Source organism: Cebidichthys violaceus, unplaced genomic scaffold, assembly GCF_023349555.1.
Source record: "Cebidichthys violaceus isolate CVI_PGR_0920_01 unplaced genomic scaffold, fCebVio1.0.p SCAF_6, whole genome shotgun sequence".
Classification (NCBI taxonomy): domain Eukaryota; kingdom Metazoa; phylum Chordata; class Actinopteri; order Perciformes; family Stichaeidae; genus Cebidichthys; species Cebidichthys violaceus.
Window position 1 is genome coordinate 4,283,063 of NW_027176816.1, and position 17,495 is coordinate 4,300,557.

General features: G+C 38.9%; 1 protein-coding gene across 2 annotated transcripts in view; it reads left to right on the plus strand.

The window, feature by feature from the left end:
* acss2 (acyl-CoA synthetase short chain family member 2) overlaps window positions 1-16,610 on the plus strand; it is a 26,827-nt gene extending 10,217 nt beyond the window's left edge. The window contains exons 6-19 of one of the 2 annotated variants that reach the window (XM_068732904.1): window positions 1,459-1,534; window positions 2,113-2,224; window positions 3,241-3,288; window positions 5,746-5,883; window positions 6,623-6,793; window positions 7,594-7,727; window positions 7,861-7,993; window positions 8,245-8,301; window positions 8,941-9,021; window positions 9,116-9,224; window positions 10,182-10,250; window positions 10,906-11,082; window positions 12,992-13,066; window positions 14,133-16,610. In XM_068732904.1, coding sequence (XP_068589005.1) covers window positions 1,459-1,534; window positions 2,113-2,224; window positions 3,241-3,288; window positions 5,746-5,883; window positions 6,623-6,793; window positions 7,594-7,727; window positions 7,861-7,993; window positions 8,245-8,301; window positions 8,941-9,021; window positions 9,116-9,224; window positions 10,182-10,250; window positions 10,906-11,082; window positions 12,992-13,066; window positions 14,133-14,260 — 1,508 coding nt within the window. In that variant the 3' untranslated portion in view covers window positions 14,261-16,610. The remainder of the gene's footprint in view (window positions 1-1,458; window positions 1,535-2,112; window positions 2,225-3,240; window positions 3,289-5,745; window positions 5,884-6,622; window positions 6,794-7,593; window positions 7,728-7,860; window positions 7,994-8,244; window positions 8,302-8,940; window positions 9,022-9,115; window positions 9,225-10,181; window positions 10,251-10,905; window positions 11,083-12,991; window positions 13,067-14,132) is intronic. The other variant, XM_068732905.1, reaches the window with a different exon arrangement.
* The last annotated feature ends 885 nt before the right edge of the window (window positions 16,611-17,495 follow it).

Sequence of the window (17,495 nt, forward strand, 5' to 3'; positions counted from 1 at the left end):
GAAGTCAGTGACGTAGGTTACCACAGTAACTTAATTAATGAGGTTGGCAGCAGATATCAGTTCAAGTGTACGCTATATTTAGAATATTTTCAACGCGTTACCCTGCTGTCAGACAGCCACTTCCTACAGGGAACTGAAGCTGTCATCTATGCTCTCTTCAAAGCCACTGAACTCAATTGACAGAAACAGTCATTTTACCTCACAGAACACAAGACTTCCTGGTCTACCGCTGTGCCTCGTTATTGTGACTTTCAGATCAGAACTAACCTGGTGTTCACAGCAGTACATTGCAGCTTTGAAAGATGAAGAGAGATGAGAGATGACTTTTGAGACTGACCCGTGACTGAGCAGGAAGCGTTTCAGTGTCTTTCTCAAAGACATCTCAAGCAGAGCTTGTTACTCTCGGTGGCCAGTTCGGCTCCTCTGGGACACGGAAGCCTCACTCTGGCTCCTCAGCTTGTGAAGCTGAATGGTTGAGACGAGGTGCTGGGCTGTGACCAGTAATCTTAGTCTTCTTTGATGGATTAGAGTCCTGGGATATAAACTTGTTAATCTGCTGGGTTAATGGCCTGTGGTTCATTGAAGTCCTGTAAGCGGATCATGGACTCTTATTCTGACTGGCAGTGTAGTCATAGAGTTTTATTACCTTGTAAAGAAAGTAATGATAGCATGAAAGGTGAAAGAGCTCATTTATCCAATGGATGTCATTGAGTTTTACTACCGTAGTTGATACATTTTAATTTTTAACTACCCATGATCCTACAGGGGGCAAGGATCAAGCTTTGCCTCGCTGCTCCACCGATCCCCTCTGGGAGCCGACACTACGCTGCTGGAGGCCCAGGCCGTACTGCATTATAAGAGAAATGTACTTAAAGCTGCAGTTGGTAACTTTTACAAAATAAGGTTTTATCATATTTATTTATTTATCAAACTGTCATATCAGTAGGAGACAGATAATCTGCAAAAAAGTCTGGTTCCTCTGCCTCCTGTTAGTGCTCCACTGGGCCTGAAGGACAACAGCCAATCAGAGCCGAGGAGTCTTTATCGCTACTGTCGATCACTGCTCATAAACTCCGGTCAAACTGTCAGACTAGGTAGCTCCGATCAAATAAGAATCAAGATTCTGATACTTTATTGCCCATTCGCTCGCTGTAAAATGAGCAAGTTTGCTCCGGTTGGTTGGTGGTGCTTGGTTTTGGCTCAACTGTTTTCAACATGGCGGCCGGGTCACAAACTTTAATCTAGTGGAATGCTAATATTAGTCTGCTCTCCATGCAAACTTTAATATGAATAAGAACCATGTCCACATTATTTCCTGTCCTGCTTGCTGTGGAAAAGCACATTTTTGTCTTGCTGCAACTGGACTGACTGCAGAATACATCTTTGTTTTCTCTCTCTCTTCATCATCCGTCACTCTCTATGTTCATCTCATGTTTCTCTCATGTCTCATTGGTTCAGATGGTTTCTATCGAGGAGATAAGCTGATCAACCTGAAGCTCTTAGCTGACGAAGCACTGCAGAAATGCAGAGACAAGTAAGCTGTGGAGAGAAACGCGCACACACACACACACACACACACACACACACACACACACCTTCATTGACATAAGTCATTTCCTAGCCCCAAACCATCACAACTTGTTTTACTCCAACTCTTACTGTAACTTTGTACTGTACAACAGTACAATTTACAGAATACTGCAGAATTACAGATTGTGTTGTTTTTGTCATTTGTTATTGTTTATATTTATATTCAAACTGAAATTCTCAAACCAGAGTTCAAGATATAATAGAATGCATGATGTTATGCTCTATTGGCCGTGGGATCAAAGATTATAGTTTTAATGGTTTTAAGGAGCTGAGTTTCTGAATTTTAGCTACCCAGTTTATTATAGTTATTATAGGTGGACCTTCCTAATAAATATAACTCACACCCATGCCAAAATGTATGCAATATGTATTAGCAAAGACAAAAAATGTCTATAGTGATTCATAAGTGTTAGGGCTCACAGAAGAGTGCCAGAAAGCACGCTGAACATTGAGAAAACATCTTGGTTATGTGCTCACTTGGTATGAGATGGTAATGATTACCATGTCCATGTTTCTGTGCAGAGGTTTCTCTATACAGAGGTGTATAATGCTGAAGCATCTGTCCAAAGAAGCAGAAGAGACTCCTCTGGGCTCTCAGTCTCCTCCCGCCAAACGGTCCTGCCCTGATCTGCAGGTAAACAATCAACTAAAAATGCAACAAATGGGCCGTTCCAGACCCGGCCAAAGAGTCTGCAACAATAGTTTGACCGTCTATGGTGATACTGAATCATTACATTGTGCAGTCATGCTGTGTCTTTCTTATTTGTGTTATTGTAGTTCATATTCTCTTCAAGAACACATCATTGCTTTGCTTCTCCCATGTTTGAGACGTGGGAAAAGCAAAGCAGATAAAATACAGAGGGGTTAGTTTTACTAACATGTAAATAATACTCCTTTGACACTCATTGACTTCCTGTGTACTAAAAAGGGAAAGAGTGGTGATATTCTGTACTTTTCTTATTGTCAATAAATCCCATGAAACGACCAAAAACCAAGCTGCAAATGACACTGGTACATGGATGTTGGTTAGAGATGTTTACATGTGCTTCTTTTATACTAGATGTTGGCAGTACTTTAACACGTCACTACTATTAATTATAAACCATTTCATTTGAAGAACTAGAATGTGACTTGTAGATGCCACAAGTAGGGGGCAGTATGCTGCCTCAAAAGCAATGGTTACAATCTGCCATAGCATGGAAAGAAGAAGCCAATATCGATGGATAGTTCAGAGAGAGCTGGCACAGTATTGGATTTGGGCTTTTCATGGGATTTGTTAACAATAAGACAGACAGAGTAAAGCCAGTCTTCTTTCCTTTCCTTAAAGTCATGTTTCATTTCTATTTCTGTACAGCAGTTATGTTAAAGTTAGAGACTGGTATATACCTCTGAATTCTGTTGTATGTTCTTAAGATGGAAGGACGGTTACTGACTTCTCCTCAACTGTTTCTATGTTTTGTTGTTGTGGACCTCTTAAAACTTCTCCATTTCTCAACTTGAGGTGATCTCATGGACCCAATTTTTCTTTCGGTTTTGTGTTGTTTTTGGGTTTTTTAAAATAACCGCTCTCCCTCATTAACTTCTCCTTCCTCCTCCTTCCTCCTCCTCCTCCTCCTCCTGCTCTTGTTCCTTTCATTCCCTCCCGTCCAGCAGGAGAAACAGACAGGGAGAGTAAGGAAAACACATCCTGTACCGCAGGTATTTTCATTCCCTCCTCCCTCCACTAAACCCCCATAACCCCTTTTTGTTTTTTGCTTTTTAAACAGATATTTCACCCACAAGTAGAATTTTCATATAACTGCTGCAGGGTAAAAACCATAAACAAAGTAAGAAGAACAATTCTTACTCCAGTTAACAAGTCCTCTATGATGAAATATTAAATCTGATTCTATAAATATTTATCTGATATAAATTAAGAAACAGTTCTTGCTGATTTATTGTTTTTACCCAGCAACAGCAGTTCGTTGTTCCTGTGATTTCAGACAATTCAGATTACATTTGGAACATGGAAACAAATCTTTTATATTTTCTAATTTAGAAACAAATTAACTTGATGAACTTATCATTTGTGATATCTGCTGACACTATGAAACAATAGTTAAATCAAATTAAAACGTCCTCTAATGACTTGTCAGCTTTAGAAATTACATTTTAGATTTGTACAATCTGATGATACAAACTGTAGCAGACTTAAAATTAAGACTAATATTGAGTCTTATCTATTATGTATTTCTAGAAACATGGAAACAAAAATAAGAATATTAAGTTTAGAGACAATATAATATTTCTCTATAAATGATGGGAAAATGTTACTTGTGTTCTCAGATGTTTTCTGGACTGTCTAAATTAAGTGGAATAAAATGAAAATTCTCTCTAAGCTTGGGATTTGTATTAACACTGTTTTTCTCTTTTTGTATCTGTTGTGAACTGGCCCTTTATGTTGCGGTCGCACACTTTCTTACTTATTTGTACACAGCCCAGAGTGACCTGCTGTCTTTGAAGGGTGTTGTTTTTCTTACTAATGTAACTCCTGTAACACTTATCTCCTTCACGCACAAATCAGGAAGAATCAGGGGTCTGTTGTTTTAATAAATTTACTTTGCCTCAGCAATTTTTAAACCCCGACTGAAGGCCCCATTTTCGTGCCGGCAGTATTCTGAGGCTTTCACTGTGGTGCGATGATGTCATCCTTTTCTTGTTTTACTGGTAAATCTCTCGCTGCAGTGAGCTGTGAAAGGCTTAAAGGTATCGATAGAATATCTTTACCTGTAGCTGTTAAATGCTCCACGCTAAAAATACGCTAAGTGAGAGTGAACAAGAACAGAATGGGTGAAGTAAAACTATTTGAAGTCTTTTTCTTTTTTTTAATGCAAAGATTTGTTAATTAGCAGGAATGTAGCACAACGTGAAAGTCAAAGCAGTGCTCTGTTGATTTCATTTTGAGTAACATTTTTACTACAATTTAATTATGCTTCTAGGAAATGCACTGTGAATGTTTTTATTTTTTTAATATATAAACACAGCACGTATATTTTGATTTAGTGGCCTTGGCATGAACAGGATAATCCACTTTAGATAAGATTACACTTATCTATACGCTCCACTGAATCATATTTTGTCAAAATACACAATTTAATTTAAAAGTTTACCTTCTTCCTTGTATTTTGTCTAGATGCCGATACAAACAGAGCCCTGATTCCTTCTCAGTAACTTAGTTGAATATAAATATAGAAATACTTTGTCTCAGGGATCAGAGGTAGAGTTGTGTGTTTTCTCTTATTATATAATTTGTATTGTACATCTTTCCATTTCTTTATCTCTTTGTGCTCATACTGTTTCGCCCATAAAGAGTTAAAGATATGACCAGAACTTGGTTTTCTCTGGTTGATACTCAAAAATTAATTGTTAAAAAAAAAAAAACATGTTGGTTGTACTTGAAAACACAAAGCCTGTTAACATGATATTATCTTTAAAGTGATGTCTGCTGTGTGTTAATTCCTCTTTAACAAAGAAAACAGCATTATGGAGCATGTATTTCTTTGTGAGTGATGACGAGTGGACATCAGATCTGGGTCGATTATCTGCTTGAAAGGAACTCACCTGATTGTAAAACCTTTTAAGTATTTGGAAAGATTTGATGGAGACTTTCTCTTTCGCTCAACCTAAATCTTTCTACGTGTCTTTCTTTCTCACCTTTCCGTATCTTCATCCCTCTTCTCTTTTATTTTACAGTTGGTCCAAATATTTTCAGGCTGTGTCTTACAAAAATACAAATTATTGCTTAAACTGTAAACAGATTTTACTTCATTCGTTTTGTTATTCTTAGTTTATATCAGAAGGTAAGTGACCCATCTCTGATTGACACAAAGAATAAGTTACAAGACAACTTCCATGTTTGTAACTTTTCTAATAAATCTTTGCTTTATTCACTGTAACTCTGATCTACAGCTTTCCCATGTTTTGCACTCTTCTCCTAACTAGTTCGTCAAACTAACGTTCTTTCACTTTTGTTCTGTGTTTTAGATTGTAGGTTGTTTTTAATGTTTAACTGATTGACCGGGATTTCATTGATAACTGGTGTTGACTTGTCCTGTTTATATCTGTGCATGTTTGTGTGCACTTGTGTCTCTTGTGTGCGTGTGTGTTTGATGCCAGGTCCCGTGGAACCCCGAGGTGGACTTGTGTTGGCACACTCTGGTCCGTGGAGCTTCAGACGAGTGTGAACCAGAGTGGTGCGATTCTGAAGATCCTCTCTTCATCCTCTACACTAGCGGCTCAACTGGTAAACCAAAGGTAAAGTGAGGCTGAGGGAACTGAGGGTTGGGGCGGTGTGTAGAAGAAAATGTTATTAACTGTATTCTTTGATGTTGCCTGTGTGTTCCTGGCAGTTCTGTCTGTAACAGTAACCTCTGTGCAGACATAATTAACAAACCTCTGTGAGTGAAACCTCTTGGTGTAGTGTGAAGAGAGCCCAGACCAGACCTGTAAGAGGTCACACCTTAATGTAATCATTTGACCACTACCTGCACACTTGACTCAGCAGCCGGTCCCAAGACATAATGACACTTTTAGACTCATTTTAACTCCCATGTCTCGACCCGTCACCCCAAATAGGACTACTTTGTAGCAAACAAACACAATGTGTGCCGTACGTGAATACAGATACACTGTGTTCAGATGTCAGTCATTCAGCTTTAAACGGAACAGTCAGAAAATGTTGGTAACTGTTCCTCACATTTTTAATAATAATAATGTTGTCCATCTGATTTAGTTTTATCTTATTATGGTCCAAGTAGTTTTAAAATGCCTTAAAGGTGAACTATTCGTGTCACTAAGGGCTAAAACATGCAGAAATGTCATGTTGGAACATCCCAGGTATTTGTTTTACCTCTAACAATGAAGTTAGAAGGATTACTGTCATTTTAATATCAATTTAGGACTTGAAAAGATGGTCTTTGTCTAATTGCCTCTTTAAATCACAAATTGTTTTAATCCTCAAACTTGCTTCAAGCTTTACTTCTCTGGTCTGCAGGGAGTTCTCCACACAGTCAGCGGCTACATGCTCTACACCGCCACCACCTTCAAACTGGTGTTTGACCACCAGCCCGATGACGTATACTGGTGCACGGCAGACATCGGTTGGATCACCGGACACTCCTACATCACCTATGGCCCGCTGGCTAACGGGGCCACCAGCGTCCTGGTGAGTGCCGACAGAGGGACGGTGGGATTACTCAACTTCCTGTTTTTACAAACTTCAGCCGACTTGGCTGACGGTCGCTCTATTGTGACTGACTGCAGGTGATGTCTGATTTGATCTGCCACCAAAGAAAGTTGACCAATGCAGTCATTTAAATACATCTGTCCTATGATTTGTATTTTGTAGTAGTATGTATTGAACATTTAATAAGCATAACGACCTGGAAAACACGGTTTTAGTTCTATTTGTTATTTAATTCAAGGTAACTGCAGATGGCTACTAAATACCATACAGTAATTTAACATAAAACTTGACTGTACATTTTGTCATTTGTTTTTTATGACAACTAATTTTAGTATTTATTTTTCTGTGAACTGTGGAGATCAGTGTCATCTTGGAGAAGAGAAACACTTATTTAATTTATTGATTAGTCAGCTGACAGAATATTAATTGCAATGTCAACTGTTTTTATTATCGATGAATCTTTCATCATATTGTGAAAATTACAAACCTGCTCTGATTTTAGCTTCCATATGTGTATTTGCTGCTTTTTGTATTTTTATATCATTTATAAATGGCATATCTTTAAATTTTGGACGGTCCAGCTGGACTAAATATTTGTAAACGTCACATTTTTCACCATTTCCTGACATTTTATAAGCCTAATGATCATCAGTTGCAGCCTTAGTTTGAATTCATAAATGTAATAATTATTATTCAGGCTAAAAAAAAAGGACGTTTAGAATGAAAGTCTGGTATGTGACGTTTAGGTTTTTGTATTTAAGGTACTGTTTGTGTTTCAGTTTGAGGGCCTGCCTACGTACCCAGATGTAAGCCGTATGTGGGAGATTGTGGACAAATATCATGTGACCAAGTTCTACACAGCTCCGACCGCCATCAGACTGCTGATGAAGTACGGCAGAGAGCCGGTGCAGAAGTGAGTCGTGACCGTCACGAGTTAGTTAGACTTGCTAGTGATGCTCTTCATTACTGTTGTATGTTTTATGTTGTTATTATGCAAGGGTGGCATTTTGTATCTGTTTCTGTAGTGAATCACGTTCTCTCTGCAGGTATAAGCGAGACTCTCTGAAGGTTTTGGGGACGGTGGGAGAGCCCATCAACCCTGAGGCCTGGCATTGGTACTACACAGAGGTGGGAGAGAAGAGATGTCCTATTGTTGACACCTTCTGGCAGACAGAAACTGTAAGTTATTACTTTTTGGCGTAAGATTTATATATAATCAACGGCTATGTTTTGGACTGAACTGCTGCTGAAACATGATCCTAAATAAGAGACAACACTTTTTTAACCTTTTTTTTAACTACCTCACTCAGAAGCAGTGATTGCAGACTTCCTCAGCTTCCAGCAGGAGGCAGCACAGCCAACAGTTTGCTCACACCATGTGGGATAAAAAAACAAAAACATTTCTCACTGGATGTTTTCTGGCCTTTCAGGGTGGACATGTGTTGACTCCTCTACCTGCAGCAACACCCATGAAACCTGGATCTGCTGTGAGTGATGTACAAAGTAAACACACAACATTCTACTTCACTTCAACATTAAGACGCAAGGCAAATGTATTAACACAGCACAATACATACATGAGGCAGGTTTCAAAGCGCTTTACAGACAGAAATCGGAAAATTAAAAAAAATTCTGAGCTAAAAAAATGTACCAAAAAAGTACATACCAAAGGCCTACCACAAAGCTCTTATATTATCCAGCTAACTGTATGGATTTGTTCACACACTCAAACCTATGAATTCAAGACGATTGCTTTCCATTAAGGTTGGAGATGATTGTTGCATTGATTCCTTTTTTGTCGTGAAATGTTCCCCTAAATATTTATGTGGAGTGCTTCTCGGTAGCAGTGTTATGTGTAAAATATGAAACGACATATAAACTTCTAATTTCACAAATGTGTAGCTTATACGGCGTTTATAATTTGTTCGATACAGTCTTTAGTTTTGGTTAATGTGCAGCTTGTTTATCATGTCAACAAAGTTTGGGGGCGCGGCAGTAAATCCTAGAATACTGTAGAACTCATTTCATACAAGCCTCTATTTAAAATCTAATGTTAGTCATAAGAAACTAATAATATACGGTGAAGAAGTTCAATATCTACCATCTTTTCTTATTCTGTTCTCCAGACGTTCCCGTTCTTCGGAGTGGTGCCGGCCATCTTGAATGAGTCAGGAGAGGAGCTGGAGGGACCGAGTGACGGCTACCTGGTTAGGACCATTATCACCACGTTTTGAAGTGATCTTTCACTCTTTGACTCATCGTGTGTGTTCATCTGTTTCTGCTTCTTCTGCCTTCAAACAGGTATTCAAACAGCCGTGGCCCGGAGTGATGAGGACGGTGTACGGAAACCAGCAGAGGTTTGAAACCACCTACTTCAAGAAGTTCCCCGGATACTACGTCACAGGAGACGGTGAGAGACCAGGGGCCTCGGGACAGGAAAATATCCTGCTTGTCCTATCTTTACTTAAGTTTTAAACATTATATTCCTCTTACTGAAGCCGTTTTTAAAGTCATGGCTGTGTCCTAGCCTTTCTTAGACCTCCTATCTTATCTTAACATTAAGAAAAATAGATTCTTCAATCAGCTCTCGTCCTGTCCTGCTGTATCTTTGATTAGACTGTACTGGTAAGCTTTTGATCTGTGCGACCACTGGCAGATCCCTAAGCCTGTTTGTAGGCGTCTCAAGAGCTCGACTTAGCAGGTAGATCAAATTCAAAATGAATCTCTTCTTCCCTATTGATACACTTTTCATTTCCTGGTTTGAGCAGCCTTACAATCATTATGCTGTGTCTTCACTATCCATACAGATCTAACAACACTGCTGCTGCCATTTTTTTAAGTTATTTTAAATTATGGACGGTTTATGCCATCCTAAAGTTAGGATTTTCCAAGTTAGGAATCTTAAATTAATTTCCTATCAAGTGAAGTCAATTTGATTTATAGAGCTCAAGAGATTGGGGCTTTACCATCTGTGCACCTGCTGTCCTTAGACCGTTGTTTTTTTTGTTTTTTTTTACTAAATGCAGTTAGGAAACATGTTTCTGGAGTACCAAAAATCCTAAATGTCGCCCTCAACTGAGATAAATTAGGATTTTTTTGTGTTCATTTCCTATTTTGTTGTGTTCATCATTTTAAATCTTTGTCTATTTTCTACACCTTCAGACTGTTTCTTGTACTTTAATTTATAATAAATCTATATTATCTCATTCTATCAAATATTATAGTTTGCTCTATTGCCTTTTTATCTGTTTCTTCCATTAAATACTTCTATGTTTTTATCCTTTTTTTCCATGTGTGTTGCTGCTAAATTGTGTCGAAAGCTTTGACTTTACAACATCTGTTTAAACTTTACTTTTTTAATGTACAGGTTGCCGTAGAGACAAGGATGGCTACTACTGGATAACGGGAAGGATAGACGACATGCTGAATGTCTCTGGTAAGACTCACCCCTGAGCTCATTTAAAAGACCTAAATGAGATGTTTGTGTCTCTTAGTAAACTGTCTTTATACAGCGGGCTTCTTCACTTTTTTCTTCCTATTTTAAAGTGGGTTTTTTTTGTTTTTTTGGGGGGGGGGGATTATACATCCAAAAACAAAATAAGCATTTAACGGGAGTTATATTTTACAAAACAGAGCGAGTTTCTCGTTGGTTTAGGCAACTTTCAAGGACCCTTTAATAAAGACTTTTTCTTTTTGGAAAAAAAAGAACAAATCTATTACAAATATATTTCTCCCCCAATAAACTACTCCTTAGTTTTTGTTCTAAATTATTTAACTTGACCATTTAAGTTTTATTTATTTTTTCCAAACTTATTTCAGTGTCTGGATGGATGGTAGATTTAGAAGCATATTGATATTATATAATGAAATCATACATAATATCCAAACTTGTCTCGTCAACCAAGAGTGGTTCGCAGAGCTTCTCAAGGAACACAAACAGCCAAGCGATGCATCAGCTTCAAGAGGAACTAACGAGATATATTCTCTACTCTTGTGTTTCTGATGAAATTCATTCTGTCTGTGGTGAATTGGGAAGATTTACATTCTGAGATCAGTTAACCAAAACTCCCTTTTGTCTCTTTTCCCTCCAGGCCACTTGCTGAGTACAGCGGAGGTGGAGTCGGCTCTGGTGGAGCACGAGGCCGTTGCAGAGGCTGCTGTTGTGGGCAGACCTCATCCTGTCAAAGGAGAGAGCCTCTACTGCTTCGTAACTCTCATAGATGGAGTGACGTACAACCGAACGATGGAGGCCGAGCTCAAAAAACAAGGTTGGTAAACATGGCTTGGTTGGGGATGGGTCCATCAAAGTACTTTTTTAGTGAAGTATTCTTGTCGGGCAGGAAGAGCTTCATGGGACACCAGAAGTCTCCACTGAAACTCCCAAAACCTTTTTAGTGTAAAGAAAAAGGAGGAAATGTACAGTTGTGGTCAAAAGTTTACATACACTTGTAAAGAACATAATGTCATGGCTCTCTTGAGTTTCCAGTTATTTCTACAACTCTGATTTTTCTCTGATAGAGTGATTGGAACAGATACTTCTTTGTCACAAAAACATTCATGAAGTTTGGTTCTTTCATGACTTTATTATGGGTTAACAGAAAAGTGACAAAATCTGCTGGGTCAAAAATATACATACAGCAACATGAATTAGCAATTTTGGTGACTTAGAAAGTTGTGTCAATGAAATGAGCTTCATAGCATGGCCTCTTAACTTCTTGTGAGTGATAATGAGTGACTACAGCTGGTGACTTCTCTGAGGCCATTTAAATAGGGCTCATTGGATACAAACGCCCACAAACGCTACAATGGGAAAGTCAAAGGAGCTCAGCATGGATCTGAAAAAGCGAATCATTGACTTGAACAAGTCAGGAAAGTCACTTGGAGCCATTTCAAAGCAGCTGCAGGTCCCAAGAGCAACAGTGCAAACTATTGTTTGTAAGTATAAAGTGCATGGCACTGTTTTGTCACTGCCACGATCAGGAAGAAAACGCAAGCTATCACCTGCTGCTAAGAGAAAATTGGTCAGGAGGGTGAAGAGTCAACCGAGAACCACCAAAAAGCAGATCTGCCAAGAATTAGAAGCTGCTGGAACACAGGTGTCAGTGTCCACAGTCAAGCGTGTTTTGCATCTCCATGGACTGAGAGGCTGCCGTGCAAGAAGGAAGCCCTTGCTCCAAAAGCGGCACCTTAAGGCTCAACTGAAGTTTGCTGCTGATCACATGGACAAAGATAAGACCTTCTGGAGGAAAGTTCTGTGGTCAGACGAAACAAAAATCGAGCTGTTTGGCCACAATGCCCAGCAATATGTTTGGAGGAGAAAAGGTGAGGCCTTTAACCCCAAGAACACCATGCCTACCGTCAAGCACGGTGGTGGTAGTATTATGCTGTGGGGCTGTTTTGCTGCCAATGGAACTGGTGCTTCACAGAGAGTAAATGGGATAATGAAGAAGGAGGATTACCTTCAAATTCTTCAAGATAACCTAAAATCATCAGCCCGAAGGTTGGGTCTTGGGCGCAGTTGGGTGTTTCAACAGGACAATGACCCCAAACACACATCAAAAGTGGTAATGGAATGGCTAAATCAGGCTAGAATTAGGGTTTTAGAATGGCCTTCCCAAAGTCCTGACTTAAATCCCATTGAGAACATGTGGACAATGCTGAAGAAACAAGTCCATGTCAGAAAGCCATCAAATTTAACTGAACTGCACCAATTCTGTCAAGAGGAGTGGTCAAAGATTCAACGAGAAGCTTGCCAGAAGCTTGTGGATGGCTACCAAAAGCGCCTAATTGAAGTGAAAACAGCCAAGGGACATGTAACCAAATATTAGCACTGCTGTATGTATATTTTTGACCCAGCAGATTTGATCACTTTTTCTGTTAACCCATAATAAAGTCATGAAAGAACCAAACTTCATGAATGTTTTTTGTGACAAAGAAGTATCTGTTCCAATCACTCTATCAGAGAAAAATCAGAGTTGTAGAAATAACGGGGAAACTCAAGAGAGCCATGACATTATGTTCTTTACAAGTGTATGTAAACTTTTGACCACAACTGTATACAATCAACCCACAGATATGAGTGAAGAAAAGAAAATATGCAAAGAAAAGTGCTTCATTTCAGTGACACGTTATGGAAGTCAGATTCTGATGTGATTTTTTTACCTTCGGGGTTCGCAGTGCGGGAGAAGATCGGTGCCATCGCAACACCAGACTACATCCAGAATGCTCCAGGACTCCCCAAGACCAGATCTGGTAAAGTTACCAAAGTTACAGAAAATGTAAATGATTGATGGTCAGAATGAAACAGGTTTTCGTCTTAGCTGTACTCGTGACACATATTTGGAGCTGCAACAAGACCATAGTTTCATTATTGTTTAAACTAAAGATCAGTTCTTCTAAATTATAAAAAAAACTAAGTTCTGTGACCTCTAGTGTTCAAAGTGTTTGTATCTTAACTGCTACAATACATGTCTTAAGCCTGGTGCTCTTCCTCAGGCTTGTGGTCTCTTTTTCTGAATTTAAAATTTTTATGTAAGGTAACATGGGGCCATGAGGAATGTAGGCTTGGGGAGTAACAGATTACATGACGGAGCAATAAGCGTTACGTAATTAGGATACAAAATCAGGGAGCTTTATTCCGTTACAGTTCCAGAAAACTAAGACGTTATCACATTACTGTTACATTTACTAAAAATGGGTAGTACTAGCAGGATTACAATTTTAAAATAAATAACAATATACTAACATGCACATTCACGCAAATTACAACACTTTACAACTTAAGTCTGTTGTGATACTTGGATAAGTGATTTTTAAAGTAAACCTCCCGACACTGAAACGCTGTTTATTGTAATGACATTGATTATGTGGTCGTGGCCGATACCTGATCGTCTTTACGAGGCCAGTATTGACGATCCAGCATGTCCGATTGCTAAATCCTTTCTTTTGTGGCTACAAAGCGGTAAAATAACCCTTTCACCCTGGATGTTTACCTCTCCTGTTGTTTGGAGCTCTTAAATGGAGATGCTTCACTTATATAGATTTGCTAGAATTAAGGTGACATCTCAGTTTCAGACACTATTATGTTTGTGAGAGTCAGCAACATGTAAATAACTCGACATCAAATCCAACTCTTTGGGTTATTTTTGTCATATTTTATACTCTTTAACGATCCAGTCTGTAGTGGGCATTCCAACAGTTGCTTTTACTGTTTTTCCAGAGAAAATATAAAGTAAGCTACTCTAAAAGCTACTTAAGTGTACAAGCTTTATTTTTTTTTTTAAATATCTCACCATCATCACCTCTCCACTACTCGCAGGTAAGATCATGCGACGGGTGCTCCGCAAAATCGCCTGTGACGAACGAGACCTGGGCGACATCTCCACGCTGGCCGACTCCTCCGTGGTCGAGCAGCTCTTCCAGAACAGATGCCGCACGGGCATGTGACGGCCTCCAGGGTCCTCGCAGGGAGGCGTCCGCTGCAGCCGCACAACCAGCGGCCACAAACGAAACCATGGGAGACGAAGAAGAGAAGGAGAAATCCCATGAACTTGGTCTTGTCCAACAAACAACCTTTAGCTCCTGATGAGTATGGCCGGTGTGCAGCAGAGCCTGTATTTCAAATGGCCCCACTGTCTTTTAATGTAGGAAAAATCAGCAGCAGGGAGAGACACAACATCTGTCTAGTTACTGGTAGGTGTTTCCCACTTCTGTAGAAGCAGCAGTCATTTTAGCAGCAGCAAACAAAGTGTGACTTAAATGTGTTTCTAACAGAGTTAGGCATTGGTGTGTATGACAGCGAGAAGCCAGAGGTTGTTTTCCGTGAAAGACCGTCCTGCAGTCCAACTCTGTTGAAGAGGAAGAACAAGGAAACACTTCCTTTGGTTTTATCCTAGTGTTTCAGCCAGTAATACACAGCAATATCTGCTACTTAACAGCTCAGCAAAAGTGTAAATTCAGTGTCTGTACTGATGCACTACAGTGAGTTGTGTCATTACATTAGTTTAGTAGACATTAGTGTCTCCACACTGGAATGAGGCTAATGTGAAGTGCTACCTGTAACTGCCCTGAATAATTCAACAAGCTGTCTTCTCCCCTAACTCGCTGCCATAGTACTGTTATGTACACTGATGATTACTACTTTTAATTTCTAATATCATTTTCTAAAATACATGTTTTGTCTTTTTTTTCTCCTTTTAATCCACCTGATTTTAGATATTTCTTTATGTCTGCTTCTATGTTCTTTCTCTTCTTTGTGTTTGAGTTACAAGTTGCTCTGAAAGTTGCTCCTGAAGTTGCTCTTTAAATCTGGTAGAAACTGGGTAAAGTGAGCTCAGCGTCACGTAGCTCAGGACATGTCACACGATCGATTCCTGTAACAAAGCCCTGAACCGGCTGCAGCTCTGATGTTAAAAATAGAGACGTTTTTCCAAAACAAAGCGGTTTTTATTTCTAAATCTTCTCATATTTAAATTGACAGTTCACCCAAAATCCTCTAACTAATCTATATTGTTTTGGTGTGAGTTGCCTAGTTTTGGAGATATTGGCTGTAGAGATGTCTCCCTTCACTTGAATATAATAGAACTAGATCACTGTGTCACTGCACAGGAGGAAACGGGCATCTGCTTATGGGCAAGAGGCTCGTGCTTGTGGCAGCGAGTGATGTGGCGCTAGCTGAGCTAGCAGTATCGGTTAGCTGTAAACATAAGCACAAGCCCCGTGTGTCTAGACTCCATGTTTTATTGTTAAATCAGACTTTCCTTTGATTATAATAAGGTACCAAAGGCAATCCCAACCTGCTGTCATTATGCGAGTATGATTTTAATTTTGTAAAATAATTGCCAACAGTCTGAATCATGATGCGGTACTGTTATTTTTTAAAAAAAAACACACATTGAAGTTCATTAAATCAGAGCTAAGGGTTCGTTAAGATTAAGACATCATTGGTGTCTTTATTCACAGTTTTGTTTATTTATTTACCCGTTTGAAAGAGAACACCAGAGTATTTAGGCTAACAAGCTAAGAAAAGTACATCTTGAAGGATAAGGCTGGTGGTTTTCTATGTTTTTATTATTGTCTGTCAACATATTCCATGAAAAGACCAAAACCAACAATGTGTTCATCCTTGTCTCATTATGTTCTCACTTCCTGTCTGTGGCTTTCTGTTTCAAGCCCTCATTGTTGTTTTGGATTTTTTTATGGGATTCATTGACAATTGGAAAAATATCTACAACTCCGCTTGACTTCTTCCATTGTTTACCTTTTTTTTTTTTTTTTTTTTTAAGATATTGAGGGAGAAAAAGTTCATGATTTTCCAAGCAAAAGTCTACATCTTAAAAAAACAAACATTCACAACATAAAAATGGCAAAATCAACATAAGATCTGAACGCTGAGCTCATTTGGTGCTTTAAAGGTTTCTCCTCATAGTTTCCGTTGTAGAAGACAGCTGTGATTTCTGAGAATAATTTAATTTGAGCACAATGAAGCAGGACCTCGTACCATCGTATCATCTTTCTGAATTTGTTGCTGTTTGTGTTTCAATGTGCCAACATAAAGTAACAGTGCGGCCGGGTGTATAAAGCTAATAATTGTATCTAATGTTCAAGAAAAAAAGTGCCGCTGCTTGTTTGATTTAGAAGATTTTTATTTTTTGCTTGTACAATAACTGGTGAAGGGAAGAGAATGTGGCTGTTTAATTTCTTTTTTTCTTTCTGTTCATCCTCAGTTTTTATGTTCTAATTTCTCTGTATCAAAGCGTATACAATGACAGTAAATGGACATGACTACTAGCTCTCATCTTCTGTCACTGGCTGGTCCTTTTGAAAAACTTATTCTGATGAGTATTTGATGTATTTTTGCAGAAATGTTTATCCCCGAAGGTTAATGAGGATTCACATCACTCCAATCATCTTAGTTTAGCGTTGTATAATGTCGTGAAAAGAGGGATGATGTGACATCAGGGGCCTGTATTCAAGTTCAACTTCTGGCACCTCTTTGGGTTACCTGCTTCACTGAGCAAGGCACTCGTCATCCGGAACATCTGGTATCATTAAAGCTGCTTATCAGCTCGCTCTGTTATCTCATGACATGTAACATCGTCATAACTGTTAGTGGAGTACTCGATATTAAATGAGATCTAAGGTGATACTGGTTCATTGGAAAGTAGAAACTATACCAGAATGGACTGTTTTCCAGCAGAGAACCATGTCTTCAGACTCATCATGACCTCTTCCCCTCTCTCCACGTAGCAGTTATTGCCCTATGACTATAATTTATAGAGAACTGTTAATAATTACCATTACCCACAACCTTTGCCCTTGACGATGTAGTCATAAACTGACAGTAACAATTGTAGATGACTCAAGTTCAGCAGTAATTATCTAACTTTTGCTCTATTCAGCAGGACTGTGTAACAGCTGTTTTTCAAACCGCCACTTGCCATACCTGTCACAAGAGAAAAAAATGCTTACATGCCTCAGCAGGTTGGGTAAAATGTGGAAGCTGAGATAAAGCACTAATACTAATGTATACTCTATTATATTCATTTGACACCAATTGTCGAACTTTAGACTTTTTAGAAGCCTTAACAGCTCAGTCGGGTCTGTTTTTACAAAGGACAGGATGGGTTAATTGATACATAATTAATATGTTGTCTCTGTGATCCTTGACAGTTTTGAACAT